Source organism: Stegodyphus dumicola, chromosome 3 (genome assembly GCF_044657685.1).
Source record: "Stegodyphus dumicola isolate Sdum_Otavi_A_Nest chromosome 3, ASM4465768v1".
NCBI lineage: Eukaryota > Metazoa > Arthropoda > Arachnida > Araneae > Eresidae > Stegodyphus > Stegodyphus dumicola.
In genome coordinates this window covers 171782649-171804387 of record NC_140770.1, presented here as the reverse complement: position 1 = coordinate 171804387, position 21739 = coordinate 171782649, and the positions used below count along the sequence as shown (strand labels likewise).

The 21739-nt window shown below is 35.1% G+C and overlaps 1 protein-coding gene across 1 annotated transcript in view; it reads left to right on the top strand.

Annotated features, from left to right (window-relative positions):
* The window catches only part of LOC118186930 (otoferlin-like), a 963443-nt gene that overhangs the window by 694105 nt on the left and 247599 nt on the right, over positions 1–21739 (top strand). The window contains exons 14-18 of the mRNA XM_085813615.1: positions 1082–1268; positions 4113–4299; positions 6960–7174; positions 8971–9079; positions 9205–9364. Of these exons, the coding sequence (XP_085669741.1) occupies positions 1082–1268; positions 4113–4299; positions 6960–7174; positions 8971–9079; positions 9205–9364 (858 nt within the window). The remainder of the gene's footprint in view (positions 1–1081; positions 1269–4112; positions 4300–6959; positions 7175–8970; positions 9080–9204; positions 9365–21739) is intronic.

The following is a 21739-nucleotide window of genomic DNA, read 5'->3' as shown; positions in this document are numbered from 1 at the left end:
TTTACGGAGAAATTAAAAAATTTATCTTATGTTTTTAATTGATGCCCGAGAGGAAAAATAGTCCATGATGGTAAAAATTTTATAGATTATAACTAAAATTTTTTCGAAAAATTTATAAAAAGTATTTTAAAATACGAATTTTTAAAATAAAACACAAAAAATGGGTGAATTTTATTTGGAATGAACCTAAATTTTGAAATGTGAAAGGACAAATCAAATAAATTAAAAAAAGAGATATTAATAAATATATAACAAATTCAATTAACATGGAGGAGCTAAAATTTTGAGAGCTTTTTTTAAAAACTTGCGATTTTCACAAAACTTGGCAGTTTGGCATGATTTGAGTCGTGAAATCGAAATATGGGAAAAAATCGGTATGTTGTTTCAGAAAAAGTCCTATTTTGTGTTAAAATACCTGTATTAAAACAATGCTATATATATAAATCTAATGCATATCCAACGTTGCGCTTTCGAGACATGAAAAACGCAAGTTGAATTTCGCCGATCGGTCCAGTAGAACAGAAGATGTAGAGCTGTCCGTTTTTGTTTCGCAGTGTACGTGAAATAATCATTTAATGTGGTAGTATGTTAGTTATTTATTAATGCTTTGTACTATTCAATTATTGTATTTGCAGAGTCATTTTATCCGATTAAAAGCATAGCATGGAGAAATGACTTACGTAAAATAAAATATTGTTAAAACATTTCTTGTAAGTGAAATAATAAATGCATTTAGTCGTGGATAAATTATGTTCATTATTAGTGTGTTATAACTAAATCATTCACGGAGTTTTGTTGTATTCATTTCGTATGACTGTTGCATATCCATTAAACAGGCGCTGAATAAAAAAATCCGAAATCAAAACAAAATATCGTTCATAATGTGGCTGTGGATAAATCATGCTAATTAGCTATTAATATGTTACATTATTTAACTATATATTTTGTGAAGTCTCTCTTTATCTGTTTAACAGTATTACTGGAAAAAATCTCCCTTACAAAATAAAACAGCATTAAAATATTCTTTGTAACCTGAAATTATTAATGAATGCAGTTTGCGAATAAATTATGTTAATTACAGGAATTTGTTGCTTCCTGATGGTGTTCCCGCAGAGCGACAACACGCGCGTTTCATTGTGAAAATATATCGGGCAGATGGTCTCCCGAGAATGAACGCAGGAATCGTGGCAAACGTTAAGAAAGCTTTCACTGGGGAAGCTCGTGATTTGGTTGATCCGTATGTGCAGGTCTCGTTTGCTGGACTCACGGTATGCACTTTAATATTCCTCATATTTAAACTTAATGAAAGTCAGTTATAAGAACATTTCTATTGCCATGTAATATGCAACATAGTTGAAATAACATAATCATATGAGATTGTTCTCATAATCATACATGCGTATGCATTATAGGAATAAAGGTCTTTTAGAGTCTCAATTCTGAAAAAAGGAACTAAAAAACTAAACACAAGAACTAAAGAAAAAATTTTTTGTAAGCACAAAACGAAAAATGAAAAATGAGGCTTAATTTTTGCAATCATGTGAATTATGATTTCGTTCTTTCCCTAATTTTTATGCAATAATTTAGAAATGTAAATACCTTCAGTATTAATATTTTAAACAAAGAACTGCATTAGAAGAGCCTTTGTTTAAACGCTTATATTTTATTAACACTCTTCTTCGGGATTATCAAATTATTTTAATTTAGCAGGCCAAATCTCTTTTTCGTAAAATTAAGCAATGTAATGCTCAAATTTGAAAAAATATTAAAGATATCACGTGATGGAAACGATTCATGAGTTAAAATCCCATCGTTCTAAGTATTTTAAACTGTATTTTTATGCAGATAAAATCAAACAAAACTCCAGAATTCATTTATATTGTTTCGGAATATAGAGAATGTTTCAATCATAAAATCCCAGTTTGATCAAAATTTACATCAAAAACTCTCATTTAAAGTTAATTTTAGTTGATGGTGTAATTTTACTCGATTTAAAATGCCATTTGGTTTGAATGATTCATCGGATTCCACCGCTACTATTTCAGATAGCTTAAGCTAGATTTATGAAGCGAGAGTAGATATGAAAGAATATTACTCACGCTTACGTCTCCAGAAATCTGACGAGCCAAAACATTATGACCATCCCCACATTGCACACTGAAATCGTCTGGATGACGTTGAAGAGTACATGAGTAAATGGAAATCGTATTTAACTGCTACTGGAGAAAATAAGGAGTCATTTTTGCACTTACGTTTGCGAGTAATGGGAAAGACTGTTGATGTAAGCGAAATTAATAGAAGGTAGACTGTAATGGCCCCAAGACTCGGAACGAGTATCACTGAAATTGCACGACTGGTAGGTTGTTCAAGATTTTCCATTGTTGGTATTTATGCAAAGTGGATAAATGACGGTGAAATCAACAGTAGACGGCAAGGTATTGGACATCCACGCGTCATCAAAGAGAAAGGACGTCAGAGAGTGTCCGCCTTGGTACAGCAAAATCGCCTCAGCTGGTAGCCCAATACAATGCAGGTCCAAGTGCAAGTCTTTCGGAACACACAGTACAACGGACACTGTTGGATATGGGATATCGCAGCGGAAGGTCCCATTTGTGTGCCCCTTTCACAAAGTATCATTGTCAATTATGCCTACAGTGGGCCCTGAAACTTCGAGACTGGACCATGTATAAGTGGAAGACAGTTACTTAGTCGGATGGATCCTCGTATTTTATTTTTCATGTGGATGGTCATATCAAAATACGCCGCCTTCCAGATGAACAGTTGCTCTCCCTGTACAGCAAGTCATACACAGTCTGGTGGTGGTGTAATCATGTTTTGGGAGACGTTCTCATGGGCGTCTCTGAGACCCTTAGTTGCGGTAGAAAAACCCGTGAAAGCTGCAGACTGCTGCGGACCATGAGAGCTCCTGAGCATAATGTCGAATCAATTGCATCTTTAAAAAACGTCTGTCTTCCCAACTGTAAATAGAATCTTCCAGCGGGACAACGCCGCATGTCACAACTCTCGAATTGTGTTGCAGTGCTACGAGGAACATAAAAATAAATTATAATTAATGCCCTAGTCACCTAACTAACTGGATCCTTAACTCAGTAGACGATATTTGAGATGTCATGGAGCGGCAAATTCAAACACTACCATGTCGGACTATCTCGACTTTGCGTGACTGCTGCTTAGACATTTGGTACAACCTGTCTCCAGTTATCTACCAATACATCATGGCATCCATATCAAGGCGAGTTGCAGCTGTTTTTTAGATCAAAGGTCGCGCAATACGTTATTGAGTAGGTGGTCACAATGGTTTGGCTCTTCAGTTTATATCAGTTTAGAACTAATAGAAAATTTTTCAATCGGAAAATCACATTTTAATCATAGTTTTCTTCAAAACCCTCACTAAAGTTAGTTTAACATGATGAGGGAGCTTTTTTTTTTATTTAAGATGCCACTTGATGGAAATGATTCATTAAATTACACTGCTACCAAGAAGTTCGGTAGTGAATGATTTTCGATCATTGCAGAATGCGTTGGTTTTCCAGACCTTCGATGATGCGATGGATGTATAAAGTGGCATTACCAAACGTTTTAATTCTAAATAGTAATTTTATTGGCTTAGAAGGAGAAGAAGTTTTCCACGCACCCAATAGATAAAATAAAATTTAAAACAAAAATATTTAAAACGCCTTTTTCCCTAAAAATGCACGTTTTGACTATGCTGGTTTTGTTTTCAGGTATGGTCGGCCACTATATGGCATTTTCGAGCTGTGTTCATGATAGTATATTCGTGACAAATGGCACTAACTTTCAAATAACGTTGATATATTTGCGAACTTCTAGTAAAAGTATATCTGAGGAGTAAATGAGTTGCAAGATCCACATATTTCTCCAAATTAAAGAAACTTTTCGTAGAGATCGAAGAAAACTAATCCTACTTATTTGTTTGAATTTTTTAAAATTGCATTGTTACTCGTTTAATTCTCTGTTTCTGTAATCCAAATTTAGCTCTATCCTACGGCAAGTCTGTTCTGGGTAAAATGTTATTGAGTAGTGTTATTGAGAGTATCCACACTGTTCAAGAATAATTTGCTTTATTCCAGGGAAAAACATCTGTGCGGAAAGGAACATGCTGCCCCACGTGGAACGAGCAAATTGTATTTACCGAGATGTTCCCTCCCTTGTGTCAGCGGATCAAGATCCAGCTGCGGGACAACGACCCCGTCAACGACGCCGTCATCGGCACACACTTCATAGAACTTTCCAAAATATCTAACGAAGGTGAAAAAGGTAAAAAGCTGATATTCTTAGATATTCGCTTAGAGTAAATAACTTAGGTAGATTTCGATATACAGTGCGCAGAATTTTTAATATAGCAGCTGAAACAAAAATGAAGGTAAAATATTTATCGAGAACATCAGAATTCTTTTGTTTTTTAATCTTATGTTGACTCCATAGGCATCATATATCTGCTGGTATTAATGAAATTAAAGAATGTAAGAAGTTAAATGTGTTCTTCTTATATGCTTTTACAGTATTATAATCAGAACAGCCAGCTGACAAGAAAGAATCCTTAGGTTGATTCCGAGTAAACGTATGGCTAATTATTCGCAATCTTCTACTCCAAAAAAGAAATAAAATAAAAACAGATTTTATGTTATACAGTCAAAGATCCATCGTTACAAATGTTCATAAATTGGGTAAAACATTTTTTAAAACATTTTTCACCGAGAATAAATGACATATGGTGTAATTATTGGAACATCAAAAAAGCATTCTTATGTGTGTATATGTGTGATGCAAGCTTTGTGAGCTACTACCATTTGCTGGTAATTCAGTCATAGAAATAATGACATTGAAAAGATGAATATGAGTCTTGAATTATTCTGTCAGAAAGAGAGTCCATAGTGTCCTACAAATCTGACATAAGCATATTATTCTCCAATTTACTAAATGAAGTCCTAAATGAAATTTAGAAGATAAATATGTATGCTTAAATTTCAAAATGAACTGATTAATTCGGGAGTCTAAAATTAAGGGGATTTTATCTCCTTAATTATTATTTTAAACCTTTATTTTTTGGTTGATTTCATAAATAAGTTGCACAAATGTTGTTGTTGTTATTGCTATTAATTTCACTTATCTCATAGTTTGAGAAACAAAGATATGTAAGGTTTATAGCAAATAGAATCGAAATTAACCCTTAGCGATACAGTGTGTTCGGTATGGACACACCTAAAAATTTCCTTCTGTACGCACAGAAAAATTAAATGAAAAATGATTTATAGGTTACTATAGGTTACTCTGAACCTTCTTTATTTATAGCAGATGGCAGCTCAACACAAACCAGTCCATATATTTTAGCCATGTGTAGTTTCTTAAAACCCTCATTTTTCAAAGAAGTCTTCGAGGTTTTTTGGGGGGTATAAAAGGAATTGTTTGAAAAGAAATTTTTATGTTATTTTTTGGCTGTATGCTAATCTAATTATTCTATATTATTTTTAAATTTTTACCTTGAAATCTTGCCTAAAATCAAACGGCGAACCCTAGGTGTGCCCATACCGGGCACACCGATAATCTAGGACAACCGAGAGTCTGTATTCATTGTTTCTCCGCATCTCATCGGTCAGTTCATTGGCAACAATGCTCGTTTCAGCACTCCTTTCGAAGCTCTATTCAATCCGTGTGCCACTTTGGGCACACCCACAGAATTAAAACGATACTTCACAAAATTTTACTTGTGTACTCCTCTAGGCCTAATTAGACTGCCTACCTTTTTTTTTTTTTTTTTATCAAAACTCCGAATTTAAAAGGTAACATGCCGGAAAGGCTTAAATCAGAATGCTTCAAGTAGCTATGCAGCAACAACATATATATTCAGATTTTTTTCTTATCGATGCACAAAGGTCCTAACACTTCTTGTAATTAAAGTCTTTGGGTTAGCATAGCCGTAACCGGTCATCTTGTTCAATGTCTACATCAGCCTTTAAACGTGTTTGTCTACAAGACGATCACTGAGGGCGCCAAGCAAGTGAAAATCATTTTGTGCTAAGTTGGACTGTAACGTAAGTCGTTGAAAGATTGACACCCGAATTATAGGAGATACATCTTAACTGACCGTGCCAACTAAAACCTATCATTGTCGTACTTTCTGGACTGCAAAAACTGCTTTAGTATTATACTCTGACAGTCATGAATTTGGAGCCATAAAAAACACGGACCTTGTTCCTGCTGCCAAAAATCAATTGACCTTAAGAAGCCGGTGTAGCGTTCAATGACAAGAAAGATAGTTCAGTTTAAAAGTTCACCGTCCGTAGAGTGGGTCTCCATGGCCATTTCGGAAAGCGAGATGTGTATACAGCGTGGTCATAAAAATATCTAAAAATTCTCGATATCTGAACACCTAGCAGCCTATCCGCTCTGCTAGTCGAAATGGAATTTCATATGTTGTTCTCTGAAGGTGTGCACTCGAGATTGCGAGAATTTAAAACACTAGATCTCTCATAGATACGGTTATAGTGAAAAAATTCCAAAATTTTCGAAACGTAACACCCACCTTTTCTGAACAAATTTATCAACTGGTTTTCTGAGCAAACTGATCAAAGTGATCAATTTTAACTGGCTGATCAAATTGATCAATTTTGACGAGCTTCAATCCACCTTTAGCCTAATACGAATGTCAGGGTCAGTCCGTGCAGTGCCCTAAATAATGTGAAGGAGTTTATATTATGACTATCTGATTTACTTCAGTTAAATTGACGGGCTTCAATCCACCTTTAGTCTAATACGAATGTCAGGGTCAGTCCGTGTAGCGCCTTAAATAATGTGAAGGAGTTTACATTACGACTATCTGATTTACTTCAGTTAAACATTTGTAAATGTACGGATATGATATTGTTTAGTTTTGAATAAAACTAGAGATATGATTTTTATGTTATTTCCTTTTCCAGGCTTCCTTCCCACTTTCGGTCCATCATACGTGTATTTATATGGATCTCCACGCGATTACTCCCTGTTCGATGAGCACACTACACTAAACGACGGTCTGGGCGAAGGTGTTATGTACCGGGGCAGGATCTTGCTGGCGGTTAAGACGGAGATAATGGACAGTTTGGACATCAGCCCATCCGATGTGGAAGTAGAAATGGCGAATCCTATTTCCGAGGTAAGGACAATTCGTAATTAAACCGCCGGAGTAGTAGCATGACGGACTTTGACCAGTCATGAGATTTTTGTCACTTGATACATATTAGCTTATAATTTAAGATATTTTGTTTTCTTTCTTTGATAATGTAAATGTCACATGAATGAATGTAAGTTTACGAAAGTAGAAAGTAAAATAAGTAATTATACAAATTCAGCTAATAAATGCTGTTTAAATGCAGGTTTTCACTAGCAGATCCAAAGACCCGTGTCACTCAGATGGTTTTAACGGAAAAGCATATTATACCAATTGCCAAATGCCAAGTTTTCCTATTACATCTACAGTTCATAAGACGTCTAGAGCTTATAAGGCATTTTCAAGAAAATAATAAGCATTATAAGCATTAATCCAATCTTGTACAATTAATAATTTGTTGTAGAAGGGATTTAAGTCATGAAGCGTTAACTCTCTATAACATAACTCTTATTTAGAATCAACCTTTTGAACCAAAAAATTATAATGTAATTTCTAACATGTGACAGCGGAGAAAAAAAACGTTGATTATTCAAAACGTTATAGATCTCATGAAAATTTAGCGCTGTATTAATTCTATTAGATTATAAATTATCTAATAGAATTAGTCATAAATTAGTAGAATATATTTACGCGAATGGCGCATAGATAAAAAAATATAATAGCCCCCATCTTCTCACACATTTATATTTAAACTAAGTTAGATATGTAGCATATGGAGTAACATAATGGATTGGTGTTACTGGACATACATATCTAAGCTTTGATCTTCATATGTTATTTCGTACAGTTTTATGTTAATTAAATAGTTATTTTATCATTATGTTTTCCTTTTCACGTATAATAATAAAATAACTGAATGTATCCAAGTACCATATCGTCATGAACCACACCTGTTATTTTTTTATTTTAATAAAATTCATATTATTGTTACATATCTAAACTTTGATCACTACACTGGATATAATAACTGAAGTAACAGTAAATTATAACTAAAAGTAAACAGCTCGTGCATTTAAACTCATTCTGCTTATAATATCTTCAAATTAACACCTAAACAGTTTGTAGAATGCAAATCATTAAATTAGATCATAATAATGAGACGTATCACATCCCATGGTTCTTCTTATTGGAATCTTAAAACTCACAGTTTTAAGCATGTAAAAATAACACCTTACTTATTTTCCAAAATAAAAGTCTTTAAACTTAGGTTCGAGTTTAAATTGTTTCAAAAATCCCTCCCGTCCTCAATCTTAATACAGAGAATAAATTAGTTAAACATCTCGATATTTTCCAGCGTTTTCAAAGATTGAGTTAGTATTTCTGTTTGTTAATAGTTCGTATAAACATGTGAATAACATGTCAAGACAACAGAAGAAAAAACAAATAAAATGTTTAAACCTTTCTCTTATAGCTGCAAGCAGTAATAGTTTTACAGGTATTCGGAAAGAATCTGCATATCTTCATCAGTTTATATCCTAAATGTAAATAGTATAGTGGATATTGAAAAACAGTGTAGCAACTCGTAAACGTAAACATTGATCAGCTGAGTGAGTTCACTCAAATACACACTTTTTTTCATTTCGGCTTTTCGAACAGAAGATATCCGATCATGCTGAAAACAAAATCTGTAGCATCGGTTGCATATGGTTGCCAAACTCTTTAGCATTTCATCGAAACTCAAACGTTTTTAATCTCAGTTTTAATGTTATAATTTATTCCATTCACATGAATTTTGAAAAAAAAAAAATGACATTTTGAAATTCTTTACGTTTCTATTTCAGGGAATGTATGGACGGAATGACGAATTTTTCTTGTTTGGCTGTGTTCTAGAAGCAAGCATGATCGACCGAAAGGTGGGGGAAAAGCCAATCTACTTCGAAGTGACATTAGGTAATTCACATACATGTATTTCTTTTCTCATTTCTTTTCTCATTCTGAGCATATTTTTAATATTCATTTTCCAAACAAATTATTTCATATTGGGTAATTATGTGACGTATAACTATATTTAACAGGGAACGCTGGGAACATGTTAGATAGTTACCGTGTGTCCAATCGAGGAGACGAAGACGACTTTGATTCTGGATCAGATTCCGGAGAAGGTTCCTTCTATGGAGAAGCTTCTTGTCCCATACAATCAACTACACCTCCACTTAAGCCTACTTCCAAAGACAGGTCAGTTTCATACTAGGACTTCCGATAGGTTGTAGAGACATTAGGTTTTTGGAAGCAGGAGTGATGAAAAATGAGCAACGCCTTCGCCGGAAATCGAACCACGGACCTCTGGAATACGCGCCCAGCGTGCTAATCACCACACCATAAAGGCATGGTAGGAAGGCGGAAGAAATACCTTATAAGATCACCCTCTCCTCCTCTGGTAGGGACAAGCCGTATTGCTAGAAACGTATTTTAATTTGAAACACTTCGTTGTTCATAATTCAGCAAAACATTTAAAACAATCCTGACAAGAAAAACATCTGACAGATACCATATTTTATTCTGCCAAACTAAATGTAAACTCATTAAGTATTTTTCACACTTTTCGCAGACTTTTTGTTGGCACAGCAGACATCTGCGTGTCATTTAGTATTGAACTTAAGACTTGCACTGAAAACTTCCCACCAGCAGGAATCGTAGCCTATAGAAAGTACTTAATAAGAAGATAATAATTACTATAAGAAGAACTACTGATCTAGTAAAAGATATCGATGAACCAGAAAACTTGTTTAACAACTGTATTATACCTGTTTTATGAGCAAACATCGAAGCAGGCATATCGATTCACCATTCTCTAATAAAGGCTTGTCCAGCCCAAAAGACTTCGCGAGGCGCTTAGGAAATGTATTTTATTGCGGCGGGACGCATTATAAATATATATTAATTTTTATATTGTAAATTATATGTATATACATATATATGTTACCGTGAAAGACCGAAATTGGAGAATGTCGACTTTCACCGGAGAATGTTAACATTCACCAAATACGTTGGTGAAAGATCGAATATTGCACTTCATTCTTGTATATTCGGACCCTCACCGGTGTATGTCGACAATCACAGATATGCTCTGGTGTAAGTCGAAAAGAGAGGTCATAAAGTGCCATAATAGTTTAAGTTGTAGCAATAAATAAGATTTGAATCACATAATTTAGTAAGTTTTTTATTACTGTTACTTTATTTTCTCATTTAGAACGTACTGCATAATTAAGTAAGTTTTTAACTTCTATTATTTTCTTTTATCATTTTAAATGTATTGTGTGTTCTAGGTTCTCATGTTCTTAAGTTCTTATTTCAAGTCTCAAGTGCGTTTATTCGCGACTGAATTACGGAGAAGAAAATATAATATTGTTATATGTTCAACATTAACCATTAGTACATGGTGAATGTCGACATTGACTGGTGTAAGTCAGAAATAAGAGTATTTGGAAAATATTTCGGACATACACCAAGAGACTATGTGAATGTTGACATTCACCGGTGAAAGTCGACATTCTCCAGATTTCGGTGTTTCACCGTAACATATATATATGTTTACTAGCCTGAATATATTCTATATTTATATGTTTATATTGTAAAATTATTTGGTAAAAATTTAAAAGTTTTAAATTTAAAAGTTGAGTTAACAAAACATTTATAACTACAGATAAATAATTATGGCAATAACAATGAAGAAAACAATCGAATGATATTATATTTACTATAACCAGTGCAATATTTGTTTCGCCTCCTCTTTTCCTAGTTTCTTCAAATCAATCTCAATACTTGTATTTGTACATCGAAATTTTTTAGAAAAGGAAATAATAAATTAGGCTCTAATTATAAGTGTTTCCCCGCCCAGAACTGAGACATGTTTCAAACTTTAAAAAAAGATTCCAATTTGTACTTAAATTCAGTACATCTAATCCAAACGAAAGGTACAGCTCCAATTAAAGGAAAATTATGGAATATTGATAACATTACCACACAAAAGCTAAAAAAAATCATTAAAAATCTCTAAAGCTACTTCTCGTTCAAACGTGACGTCGTATTTCCTGGAACTCGTACTAATTTTTTATTTCATCCACCTACTCTGCACTGATAAATAAGGAATTTAACTTTGCAACATTCGTAATCATAAGTCTAATCCCTTAGTTTTTATATTATTCTACATTTATTTATATAAGTTCTGATTCATCAAATTCTTAATTAATTACATCCTCACTTTTCTGAAATTTAAAAAGCTCTTTTCTAATCGCTTGTTCAACCAGCATTGGTTTCGCTTTTTTCTTCAATTAACTTTGTAATTTTTTGCTTTTAGTTAAATTACTCTCATTATCATTTCCAAATTTATACAAGTCAAATGTAATCAGAAATCACGTTTCGAAAATTATGCAAAAATTCAAATTGTCACTTTTTCATCAGATTATAAGAAACACACGCACACGTTTCCTAATATTGAATATGAATTATATTACCTTCATTTAAAAATTGAGAGTTTTACTTTAAATGTTCCCTCTTTTGATCATAAGTCTTGGTTTAGAACCGATACCGGTTGTCAACGCCATAAAAAAGTCTTTGTTTCTAAATTCCAAAAGCTCACATCCCAATCGGCTAGTCCCACCCACCTTTCCAATCTTTCGACTGTAAATATTAATCCCATCATTAGTACCTCTAATATTAATTTTTGGAGGATTCATATGAACGTAATATTGTAAAATAAAACTTGAACTGTTCAAAGACATCTAATCCTTCAGTTTCCCAAATCTATTGAAAAACCTTTTAAAGTCTCTAATATTTCAGAAACACAGATAGACACAATCCGACACTTAAATACTCTCGTCGTGGAGTTTAACAACAGCAGATTTGTTTTGAATATAAACCGAAAGGGAAGAGAGGGGTTACGGAAAATTCATTCTAATACTATTATTTCTAAATCTGATAAGGGCATAAGTTATGGACAAACACGCGTATACTGAAGGAATTAGACTTAAGTGTCATGCCCATTAGTCGCGCTATGCATCGCATAAACTTAGCGTACAAGTTCAATCGCTGGGTGCCTCATGCGCTGAACTCAAGCAGGTAAGGGCAGACGTGTTCGGGCCTGCACTAATCTACTCAAATGTCAAAGCAAGGAGGAAAATTCTGGACCGGATCGTCACTTATGATAAAAAAGTGAATTTACTTCAACAACACAGGCCAAAAAGGAGGTTGGTTTGCGCTCGGTGAGCCCGTCAGCAACGTCGCAAAGCGAAATTCGACTAATAAAAATATAATGCTTTACGTCTGGTGGGATTGTTGTGATATTTTCTACAAAGAGTATCTAAAAAAAAAAGATAAAAACCCTGGACAGTGAGACAGTAAGGTGTACAGTGAGATGCTAATCCGTGTTGACGCTGCTACCAAGTAAAAACGTCGAACTGTGTTCCAGAGCAAAAAAGTAATGTTAAATCAAGATAATGCAAGACTACATGTGTCTGCAATCACCAGCTGGACTCTGTACGGACTCGAATGGATCTTTTGCCACACCCACCCTATAGCCCAGACATCGCTTCTTCGGACTTCTATCTTATTTCCCCACTTGCAGCTACATCTTGCTGGTGCTATCTTCTATTCTGCACAAGACGTCCGAAATGAAGTTTGTGAACTCGCGACCACCAAGTTTCTGGTCTGGTCCGAAGGCTTTGAAAAACTACCAAAACGATGCAGAAACTTATACATTTGGGTGGCAACTACTATCCGCATTAATGTATTGATTTCATAGTTTTTTCCTAATTTTATTATGAATGTTTTTTAGCGTAAAACTTTCCTTACAAGCAGACATATTCCATTGTTCGCAGGTACATATTTTTATTCGTCTCATATAGGATCCTATTGCATGCATGTGTAAATATTTCATTTCATTAAGTTTGGCATATATCTGTTCTGTCATATGCCATGAGTTGCATCTTACTTTTCGAGATTTTATTGTCTTTTCAAATTTAGATTTAAAACGTAGACTGCACAATTTAATTTAAATCTTAGCTGGCTCAAAACCTCTAACCGGCGTTTCAAACTCAAATGTCAACAGCGAATGCAAAGCCGAATAACTACAACCTTATCTTAGCTTACCGTGCTACGTAACGTGGCCATGATGGGTAGAAACCATGGAGGTAAGAAAGGAAGGAGGGGCCAACCCCGCACTACGAGTGAAGCACTGCTCCGAGGCTTCGGTCTCCAGATGGGGTTATGTCCAGTTATGTTTACGTTCAGAAGCTCCTTTGATAGCGCTCTGATAGTATTTCGACACGCGACAGCTCCATACAAATCGAAAAACGGGAGACTTCCAAATTAAAGAAACATTCATTGTGTGATGGATAATAGTAATTTGTATAGTTTAGTGACATTTACGCAAAAATCACATCTTGGTTATTTCTCGATAACTAACAATAGCGATTTTGATTATGAGTTTGTTTTATAAAATTCTAAGCTGTTGAATTACAAAAATATAGGTTTTACCAAAACATTTTATGCTGAAAGAATAAAATATACCTTACGGTACCTGGTCTTTCGAAACCCTTGACATAGTATTCGTTACTTTTATTTCATGCTCCAAACGCCAAAATGTTTTAAATAAAATAAATCTATTTATTAAATGTATCTAAATTTATAATGATTATAAATATTATCTAAATATATAATAATTTTAACTTTGAATTGAAATCATGTTGGCAAATACGTTTATAAAACTACTTAAAAGCAAGAATTGTTCGTACTGGAAATCAATCTGTTTAAAGGTATTGTAAAGCAAATTCTATGAGATGCGTACTTAAAGAACTAATAAAGAAGAGTTTTAGAATATGTATTGTTGAAATTAAGGGTAAAGAAAATCTTATAAGGATAATTGAAAGAATTATTTCCTTACATTTTATAATAACTCAATTACAAGTTTTAAATAATATTAAAAATAAATCCTTTTTATATTACCTTACAGAAATATTCAGAGAAAGTTAAGTACATGGAAATAAGCACCAATATTTAACGTATTTCACTATTAAAATAAAAGGTGCTCTAATTTAAAATGGGCCGAAGAGAGCATTAATTATAAATTGACTTAGATTTTTCGATTTAAAAGATGCCTCAGAAGTGAAAAAATTATGTCATATTTGAGAAAGTATTTTAAGAAGAAGTTCTATAAGTAGAAAAGAAATAATGCATAATTTTAATATTAATGATATTACAATTACTTTATTACTTTGAAATTACTTTGTGGTATCGTGTGGCTCCAACTTGTCAGCAACTGTGGTAATGACTGCTACGAAATGTAAATTTACACCAACACGTAAGAAGGGTTTAAAGCCCTTTTTATTCCACTTTAAAAAATGACAGCTGCGTCCACTTGCCGCTCACAAACTACGCCTACCCGGCGGTTTAACAGAAACAGAATGTAAAACTAAAAAAAAAAAAAAATAATGACTGGATGAATAAATAGCTAGATCACTATCCACGAGGCTCTGAAATCTTAACTAACCTAACCGCGTTCTAAAAATACAGCTGAGATTCAGCGAGCTTACTAATTAAGCAGTTGAAAGATTAAGCAAACTGCCGAGATAGGCACACAGGCCGAAACGCGCGGTTCTTAAATTTCTACCTAGCAACCTTCACGTTCGCGATTCAAGAAGCACACCTACAATCTCGTTTTCCTTCTATTTAAACTCAACTTACTTCTGCTAAATTTGAATATACTGCGTGTTCTTCTACAATTTACATACTCTAGCATTGGCAATTCTAGGGGAAGGTAAAGGCTTGACAGGAAAGATAGTTTAAACTTAAAATAAATGTTAGTTAAAATAAATATAAACCCTTCATTTGCCACTGCCAGAATTTGGTAAACTTGGAAGCAGGTCCTAGAAACGACCTGTTGAAAAGTTTCCATATTCTAACCTAAGACTCAAGAGCCCCGTTTACATAAAACAAACTTTTGCCTAAAAAAATTTACAATCGTTTTTGTAGACGATTAGAATACAATATCTTCTTACATGATCCTCTCTGCTGTTTGGTCTTCATCAATCAATCTTTTTCTCTCTTTCCAGCATCTGGAAAGAATAAGTATCAGTATATTCCAAATACATTATTATTTACACTTTCTTAACACTCGATAAATTTTCGTTTTCGATCCTTTTCTTTTACTTATTTAGCTGCTTACATCCACATTCATTCAAATATTCAAACATGAATTTAACTTTATCCTGGTTCTCCACCATGTGTGGTGTCAAACTGGAATTTTCGTGTTTTTGTATTGCAACACTTCCCCTAACCACAACGATTTGTTAGATTTCAAACGACCAAATATGACACACCCTAATCCAACATACTGAAACTCGATGAGCTATGTTTAACATTCTTAAATTCAAGTGTGGGTGGAGAACCCTAAAAAACACATTCATTCTATACTTCCCCCCTCATTCATCTTTTGACATGCAGGCTTTCGCTCTAAAGCATGATTTTATCTACTGTTTAACACTTAGGTTTCAACTCGTTTCTTTTGAGCATTTACTTTTAGCATCGCCAAGCTGGCGGCACTGAAACTAAATTTTCCATTAATACAAGAATACGAATTTTGGCTTTAACATAACAGAACCAGTCTTTCGACCAACACGAACTGCTTGCTCTTGGATTTTACACTTAAAGAAAATAATGCTTTTGCCTTAGCTAAATAAAGTAAAACAAAACTAAGTCTCAACCGAGACAAATTGACTTCCGTCAACACATAGAACTTCGTATTTACACATAACATTTCAGAATAAAAGAAAAATTTATAGAAAATTTTAACTTATCTTTGACTTTTCGATGCTTGGAACTCCGACATCCTCTTCTGGCAGAATTGATCCCAAGTTACAGAATTCATGGAAGTTAACCTCCTCTTTTGGTTTCTTCGTGTTTCCTCCATGGTGACTTTACTTTTTCGCCCTCTGTACGCCGGCCTCTTGGGGTGGTAGTCTTCGGGTTCCTGTCTTTTCCGTTTGGCCCCTGGACGGCTGGACTCGGCGGCCTCCGGTCTGGATTCTTGCTTGATTTTTTCTGCTGATGCCAATCTTTTCGTTCCTCTGTGCTGTCTTTTTCTTCTCATGAACGGCGGCCTTGTTTGCTCTTGACTATCTGGCCCTGGAAATGGTTTCCTCGACGCAGATTTTCTACTGTGGGAAGTTGTACCTGGTCTTTTCCTGTTTACGAAAGATTCTTTACGAGTCGGCGTTGATTTCCTGCACTTCTTGAATGCTGGAGTCTGACCATTTTCCTTCCTTCTTTTCGGGACCTTGAATGACTTGTAGAAGGGCTAGGTTCCTCTTCTGTTCTCTGCTTCTTGGGTGGTGGAGCGGGCGGCGTTAATTCTGGAATTTCCACTTCTTTTGCGCTTGAGTCCTGCAACAAACTTTTAAGGATTTCGAAATCATTTTGATTATAATATTTTTTCACCTGGTCGGGACATGCTTTACAGGTTTCCCCTCTCTCGTTCTTAAGGTACAATACGACTCCCTTGATTTCCTGTATTACATAAAGGCCTTCAAACTTCGGAGCCAATTTTGCAGTGAATTTATCTGGGGCACTTGATAAAGAAAATTTCCGCTTTAACACTTTATCACCTACTCTAAAATCTGATTCACGCCGTTTTCGATCGTAATAAAGTTTCCGTCTATTACTTGCGGTGTCCGAGTTTTTAATCGCCTGATCGATAAGTTTCTGTATATCTTTTTGTTTAAATTCTTCTTCCCTTTGTTGCACAAAGAATAATTTATCTAGTGGCGTAATTAACTTACGCCCTAAAAATAATTCTGCTGGAGTTTTTCCAGTAGTATCATGATTTGCTGTACTTAAAGCATAAGCTAACTCATTTATGTAGCCATTCCAGCGCTTGTGATGTGTGCTAACATAGCTTCGAATTATTTTTACAATATTTTTATTAACTCTTTCTGCGATGTTTGACTGTGGTCTATACGGGACCATTTTGATATGGCGTATGCCAAGTCCAGAGCAAATGTTTTCAAAAATTTGGCTAACGAATTGTTTACCGTTATCACTAATGTCTTTTATCGGTGCACCGTATTTTAAAATGTACCTGTGTAAGAATGCATCTGAAACTGTTTCGGCTGACGCGCGTTTAAGTGCAACAATTTCTGTCCACTTTGAAAAATGATCTACAATTATTAAAAGAAAGCGATTTTTATATAACTTACTCTGGGGAAAAGGACCAAGAAGATCTATGCCTAAAATTTCATTCGGAAATGTAGCGCGAATGCTATTTAAGTACCCGGCCGGGCTGTAATTAATATCATTTATTAATTGACATTGATTGCAGGATCTGAGATACGCAGTTACTATTTTGTATAATTGCGAGTATTATACCGCCTCGCGTACCATTTTTATAGTCTTTCTGACCCCTAAATGACCCGAAGTTGGCGCGTCGTGTAATTCCTTCAAAATGCTCAATCGAAGCGAGGCTGGGATGACTGGTCTATACTCAAAGTTTTCGTTTGTTGATTTCGTATAAAACAATAAATTATCTATTATTTCATAGTTTTCTGCTCTACTTCTTATTGCGGCGACATCTGTATGTTCAAAGATTTCGGGGTCTTTTAAATAAGCATAAATACTTCCAAATTCAGGATGAGATTTCAATTCAGCAATAATTGTTTCTCTAGAATCTAAAATTTTTGAAGTCAACACAGCGCATTTGAGTTCATTCCCTTCATCGTCCAGTTTTATTCGGAATAGTGCGTCAGCGACATTATTTTCTTTACCTGGTTTATATTTAATTATTAGATTATGTTCTTGAAGTTTTAAAGCCCATCTTATTAACCTGGGCGTTAGGTTTTTCCCCGAGTAAAGTCTACCAACAGCTGCATGATCCGAAAAGACTGTTACTGGCGATTTTCCGAAATAAACTCGAAATTTCTGTACAGCCATTAATACGGCTAATGTTTCTCTCCCCGTAGCTGTATAATTCCTTTCAGTAGAATTTAAAGTTTTACTAAAAAATGCCAAAGGATGCCCATTCTGCATGAAAATCGCATCTACGGCATAGTCCGACGCGTCTGCTGCTATTTCCAGGTTTTCGCCCTCTTCCGGGAATTTCAAAACAGGAGCATTGATGAGTGCTTCTTTTAACCTTTCAAATGCTGTATTTGCTTCTGCTGTCCACGTAAACGTACTTTTTTTCTTTTAATTACTAACAACGGTTCAACAATATTCGAGAAATCTTTTATGAACGACCGATAATAAGAACATAACCCAAGGAAACAAGAAAGTTTCTTGGCGGTATTGGGAGGTGGGAAATTCTTGATGGTTTTTATTTTTGAATCCTGAGTTTCTATACCCTTTTGCGAAATTTTATAACCCAGATATTTAAGTTCTTTTGTCGCGAACTTGCATTTTGATGCGTTAATTGTAAGACCGGCCTCTTTTAATAATTTAAAAACCTCTTCCAAGTCTTTCATATGTTGATCCAACGTACTACTCCTTATAATTATATCATCTAAATAGATTAAAGTCGATTTTCCTAGGACAGGCTTTAGAACAATGTCCATAGCTCTCTGGAATGTTTACGGGGCCCCACACAACCCAAAGGACATGCGTAAAAATGCATAAGTGCCCGAGTTTATGATAAACGCGGTTTTATGTATATCTTCTGGTTTCATAGATATTTGATAGTAGCCAGACGTTAAATCCAACGTAGTCATGTATCTCGTAGACTTAATCTTTCTAATAATTTCCTCTATCACCGGCAAAGGTTAAACCGGGAACTTAGTAATACTATTGAGTTTTCTGTAATCGATAGCAAACCTCCAAGCCCTTTTATCCGAAGGAGGGAAATCGTTCTTTTTCCTACATAGTACGACTGGACTCGCGTACTCACTATTTATGGGCGTTATTATCTGGTTCTGCAGCATTTCTTTAATGTGTTCCTCAATAATTTGTTCTTTCTGTTGATCATACCTGTAGGGTTTAGCCCTACAGGGTTTATCGGCAGTTAGTTGTATATCATGTGTTACAATTTGACAGTTACCAGGCCGTTCTGAAAACAAGTTTGAAAAAGTAGTCACCACTTGCTAGTTGGCTTGGCTTTCATGGACACTCAAATGGCTCAAGTCTACCTGAGGTTCTTTCACTGGCTCCACCACCCTCCGATCTATTTCCAGCATGATCGAATTATCCTGAAAATTGAGCTTGGCTTTCGCGGCCTTTAAGAACTCCATGTCTAAGATGACTGGATTCTGTAAATTTTTCACCACAAAAATTAATACTTTAAGGCTCTCATCTTTTATCTGTATTTTTAATGATAATTTCCCGATACATTGGCAGGTTTTTCCTTGGACGGCTATAATTTCTGTGTTTTTATTTTTAAATAAACGTAACCTATTAAAATTCTTATTGAAAAATTTATCACTCATAAAATTACCTTCTGCCCCTGTATCAATGAGGGCTTCCACTGGTACATCGCCAACCAAGACACTGGTACACCGCCAGCCAAGTATAACTGGTAACTGTGAATTTTTTACCACGAGCGTGTTTAGGTATCTTCTTGAGGGTTTTTGCGAAACTTTAGGGGTCTGTACCCTCGCTTTTACATGCCCCTCTAATCGTTTAAAGCTTTCTTTTCAACTTTAGTCTTTTGGGTACGCCGACGGTTTTTTTCAAATTTCCTTTTTGCGCCTTGACCTTCGAGCTTCGATGAGTTGGCTTGATAGCTCTTTTCCCCATAAGAGCGATTTGTGTTACCGGTCTGTTGATTTGAGAATTGTCTTCGGGGACTTTGAGAATACGATGCCCCTCTAGATTTTTCCGCTATTCGTCGGTTTTGGAACTTGACCGCCAACTCGAAGAGTTCCTGCAAGGTGCTTGGATTTCGGATTTTCAAGTAATCTCGGACAGCAGGTAGCAATCTTGGTAAAATTATTTCAATTATCTCCGTGTCGGGTTTCTTTCCATACAGCATGTCTGTCAGCTTAACTTTTCGCAGAATAAAGTCCGTCAAATCTTCCATATTACGTTGATAAAAACTATAAAGTTCGGCTTTTAGCTTTGCTCGGTCTTTCATTATGGGGAAGGCCTTTAATAATGATATTTTAAAATTTTCAAAAGTATATGTTTGGCCTCCGAATTCTCCTAATAAAAATTTCCCTATACTCTTCCACCATAGTGAGGCCTGTCCTCTTAGTGCAGATGTGGCAATGGCAACTTTTTGTCTTTCAGGCACAGTGTATAACTAGAAGTGATTTTCGAGGCCTTCTAAGAATATCGCCACCGAATTTTTTCCGTCGAAATTGACGGTTGGCTTGCTAGATGCTCTCATAGTTTGGACCAGGTATCCAAACCCTTCTAACTGGTTCGCCATTTCTTGCTGTTGGAGTTGTACAGGGGCTTCCATCCAATTTTCGGCCATCTGAGTTCGTAAGATGTTCGGACGCCAAATGTGGTAACGTGTGGCCCCAACTTGTCAGCAACTGTGGTAGTGACTGCTACGAAATGTAAATTTACACAAACACGTAAGAAGGGTTTAGAGCCCTTTTTATTCCGCATTCAAAAATAACAGCTGCATCCACTTGATGCTCGCAAACTACGCAGACCCGACGGTTTAACAGAAACAGAATGTAAAACTAAAAAAAAAAATAATGATTGAATGAATAAATAGCTAGATCACTATCCACGAGGCTCTGAAATCTTAACTAACCTAACCGCGTTCTAAAAATGCAGCTGAGATTCAGCGAGCTTACTAATTAAGCAGTTGAAAGATTCAGCAAACTGCCGAGATAGGCACACAGGCCGAAACGCGCGGCTCTTAAATTTCTACCTAGCAACCTTCACGTTCGCGATTCAAGAAGCACACATACAGTCTCGTTTTCCTTCTATTTAAACTCAACTTACTTCTGCTAAATTTGAATATACTGCGCGTTCTTCTACAATTTACATACTCTAGCATTGGCAATTCTAGGGCTTGACAGGAAAGATAGTTTAAACTTAAAATAAATGTTAGTTAAAATAAATATAAACCCTACAACTTTACTACTTTATTACTTTGATCTTAATTTTTGTAATCCTTAAGCGAATAAATTCGAATTACCTTAAATTTTGTTTCTAATGCAATTAACGAAGACTTTTTCAAATTAAACCGTTCTGAGCAAATTGTTCTGTGAAACGCGCAGCATTTGATTCCGTTCAGAATGAAATGTTGTTTAAAACTATATTCTTTTCACATACTTAGGACTCAGAAATATTGCAGAAAAAGAAAATATATACATTTATATGTATATTTAAGACTTAATAACAAAATATTTACATCCGATCGTGACTTACTTATTGATCTTACTTATCGTGTCTAACTTATTGATCCCCCCCTTAATGGTAACTCACTGAATGTTTTGACCACCACGAAGGGATCGCCAGTGCTTCAAAGTAGTGTATGGGGAAAAGCGGTTACGGCCTCTCCTTACTTCCTACCTCCCTGTTAGAAACACGCTTTATCTCACAATGCAAAAACCACATTTTAACAAACTCTAATTCATGTTCTGGTAAGGAAACAGAAAAGAGAAGTTATAC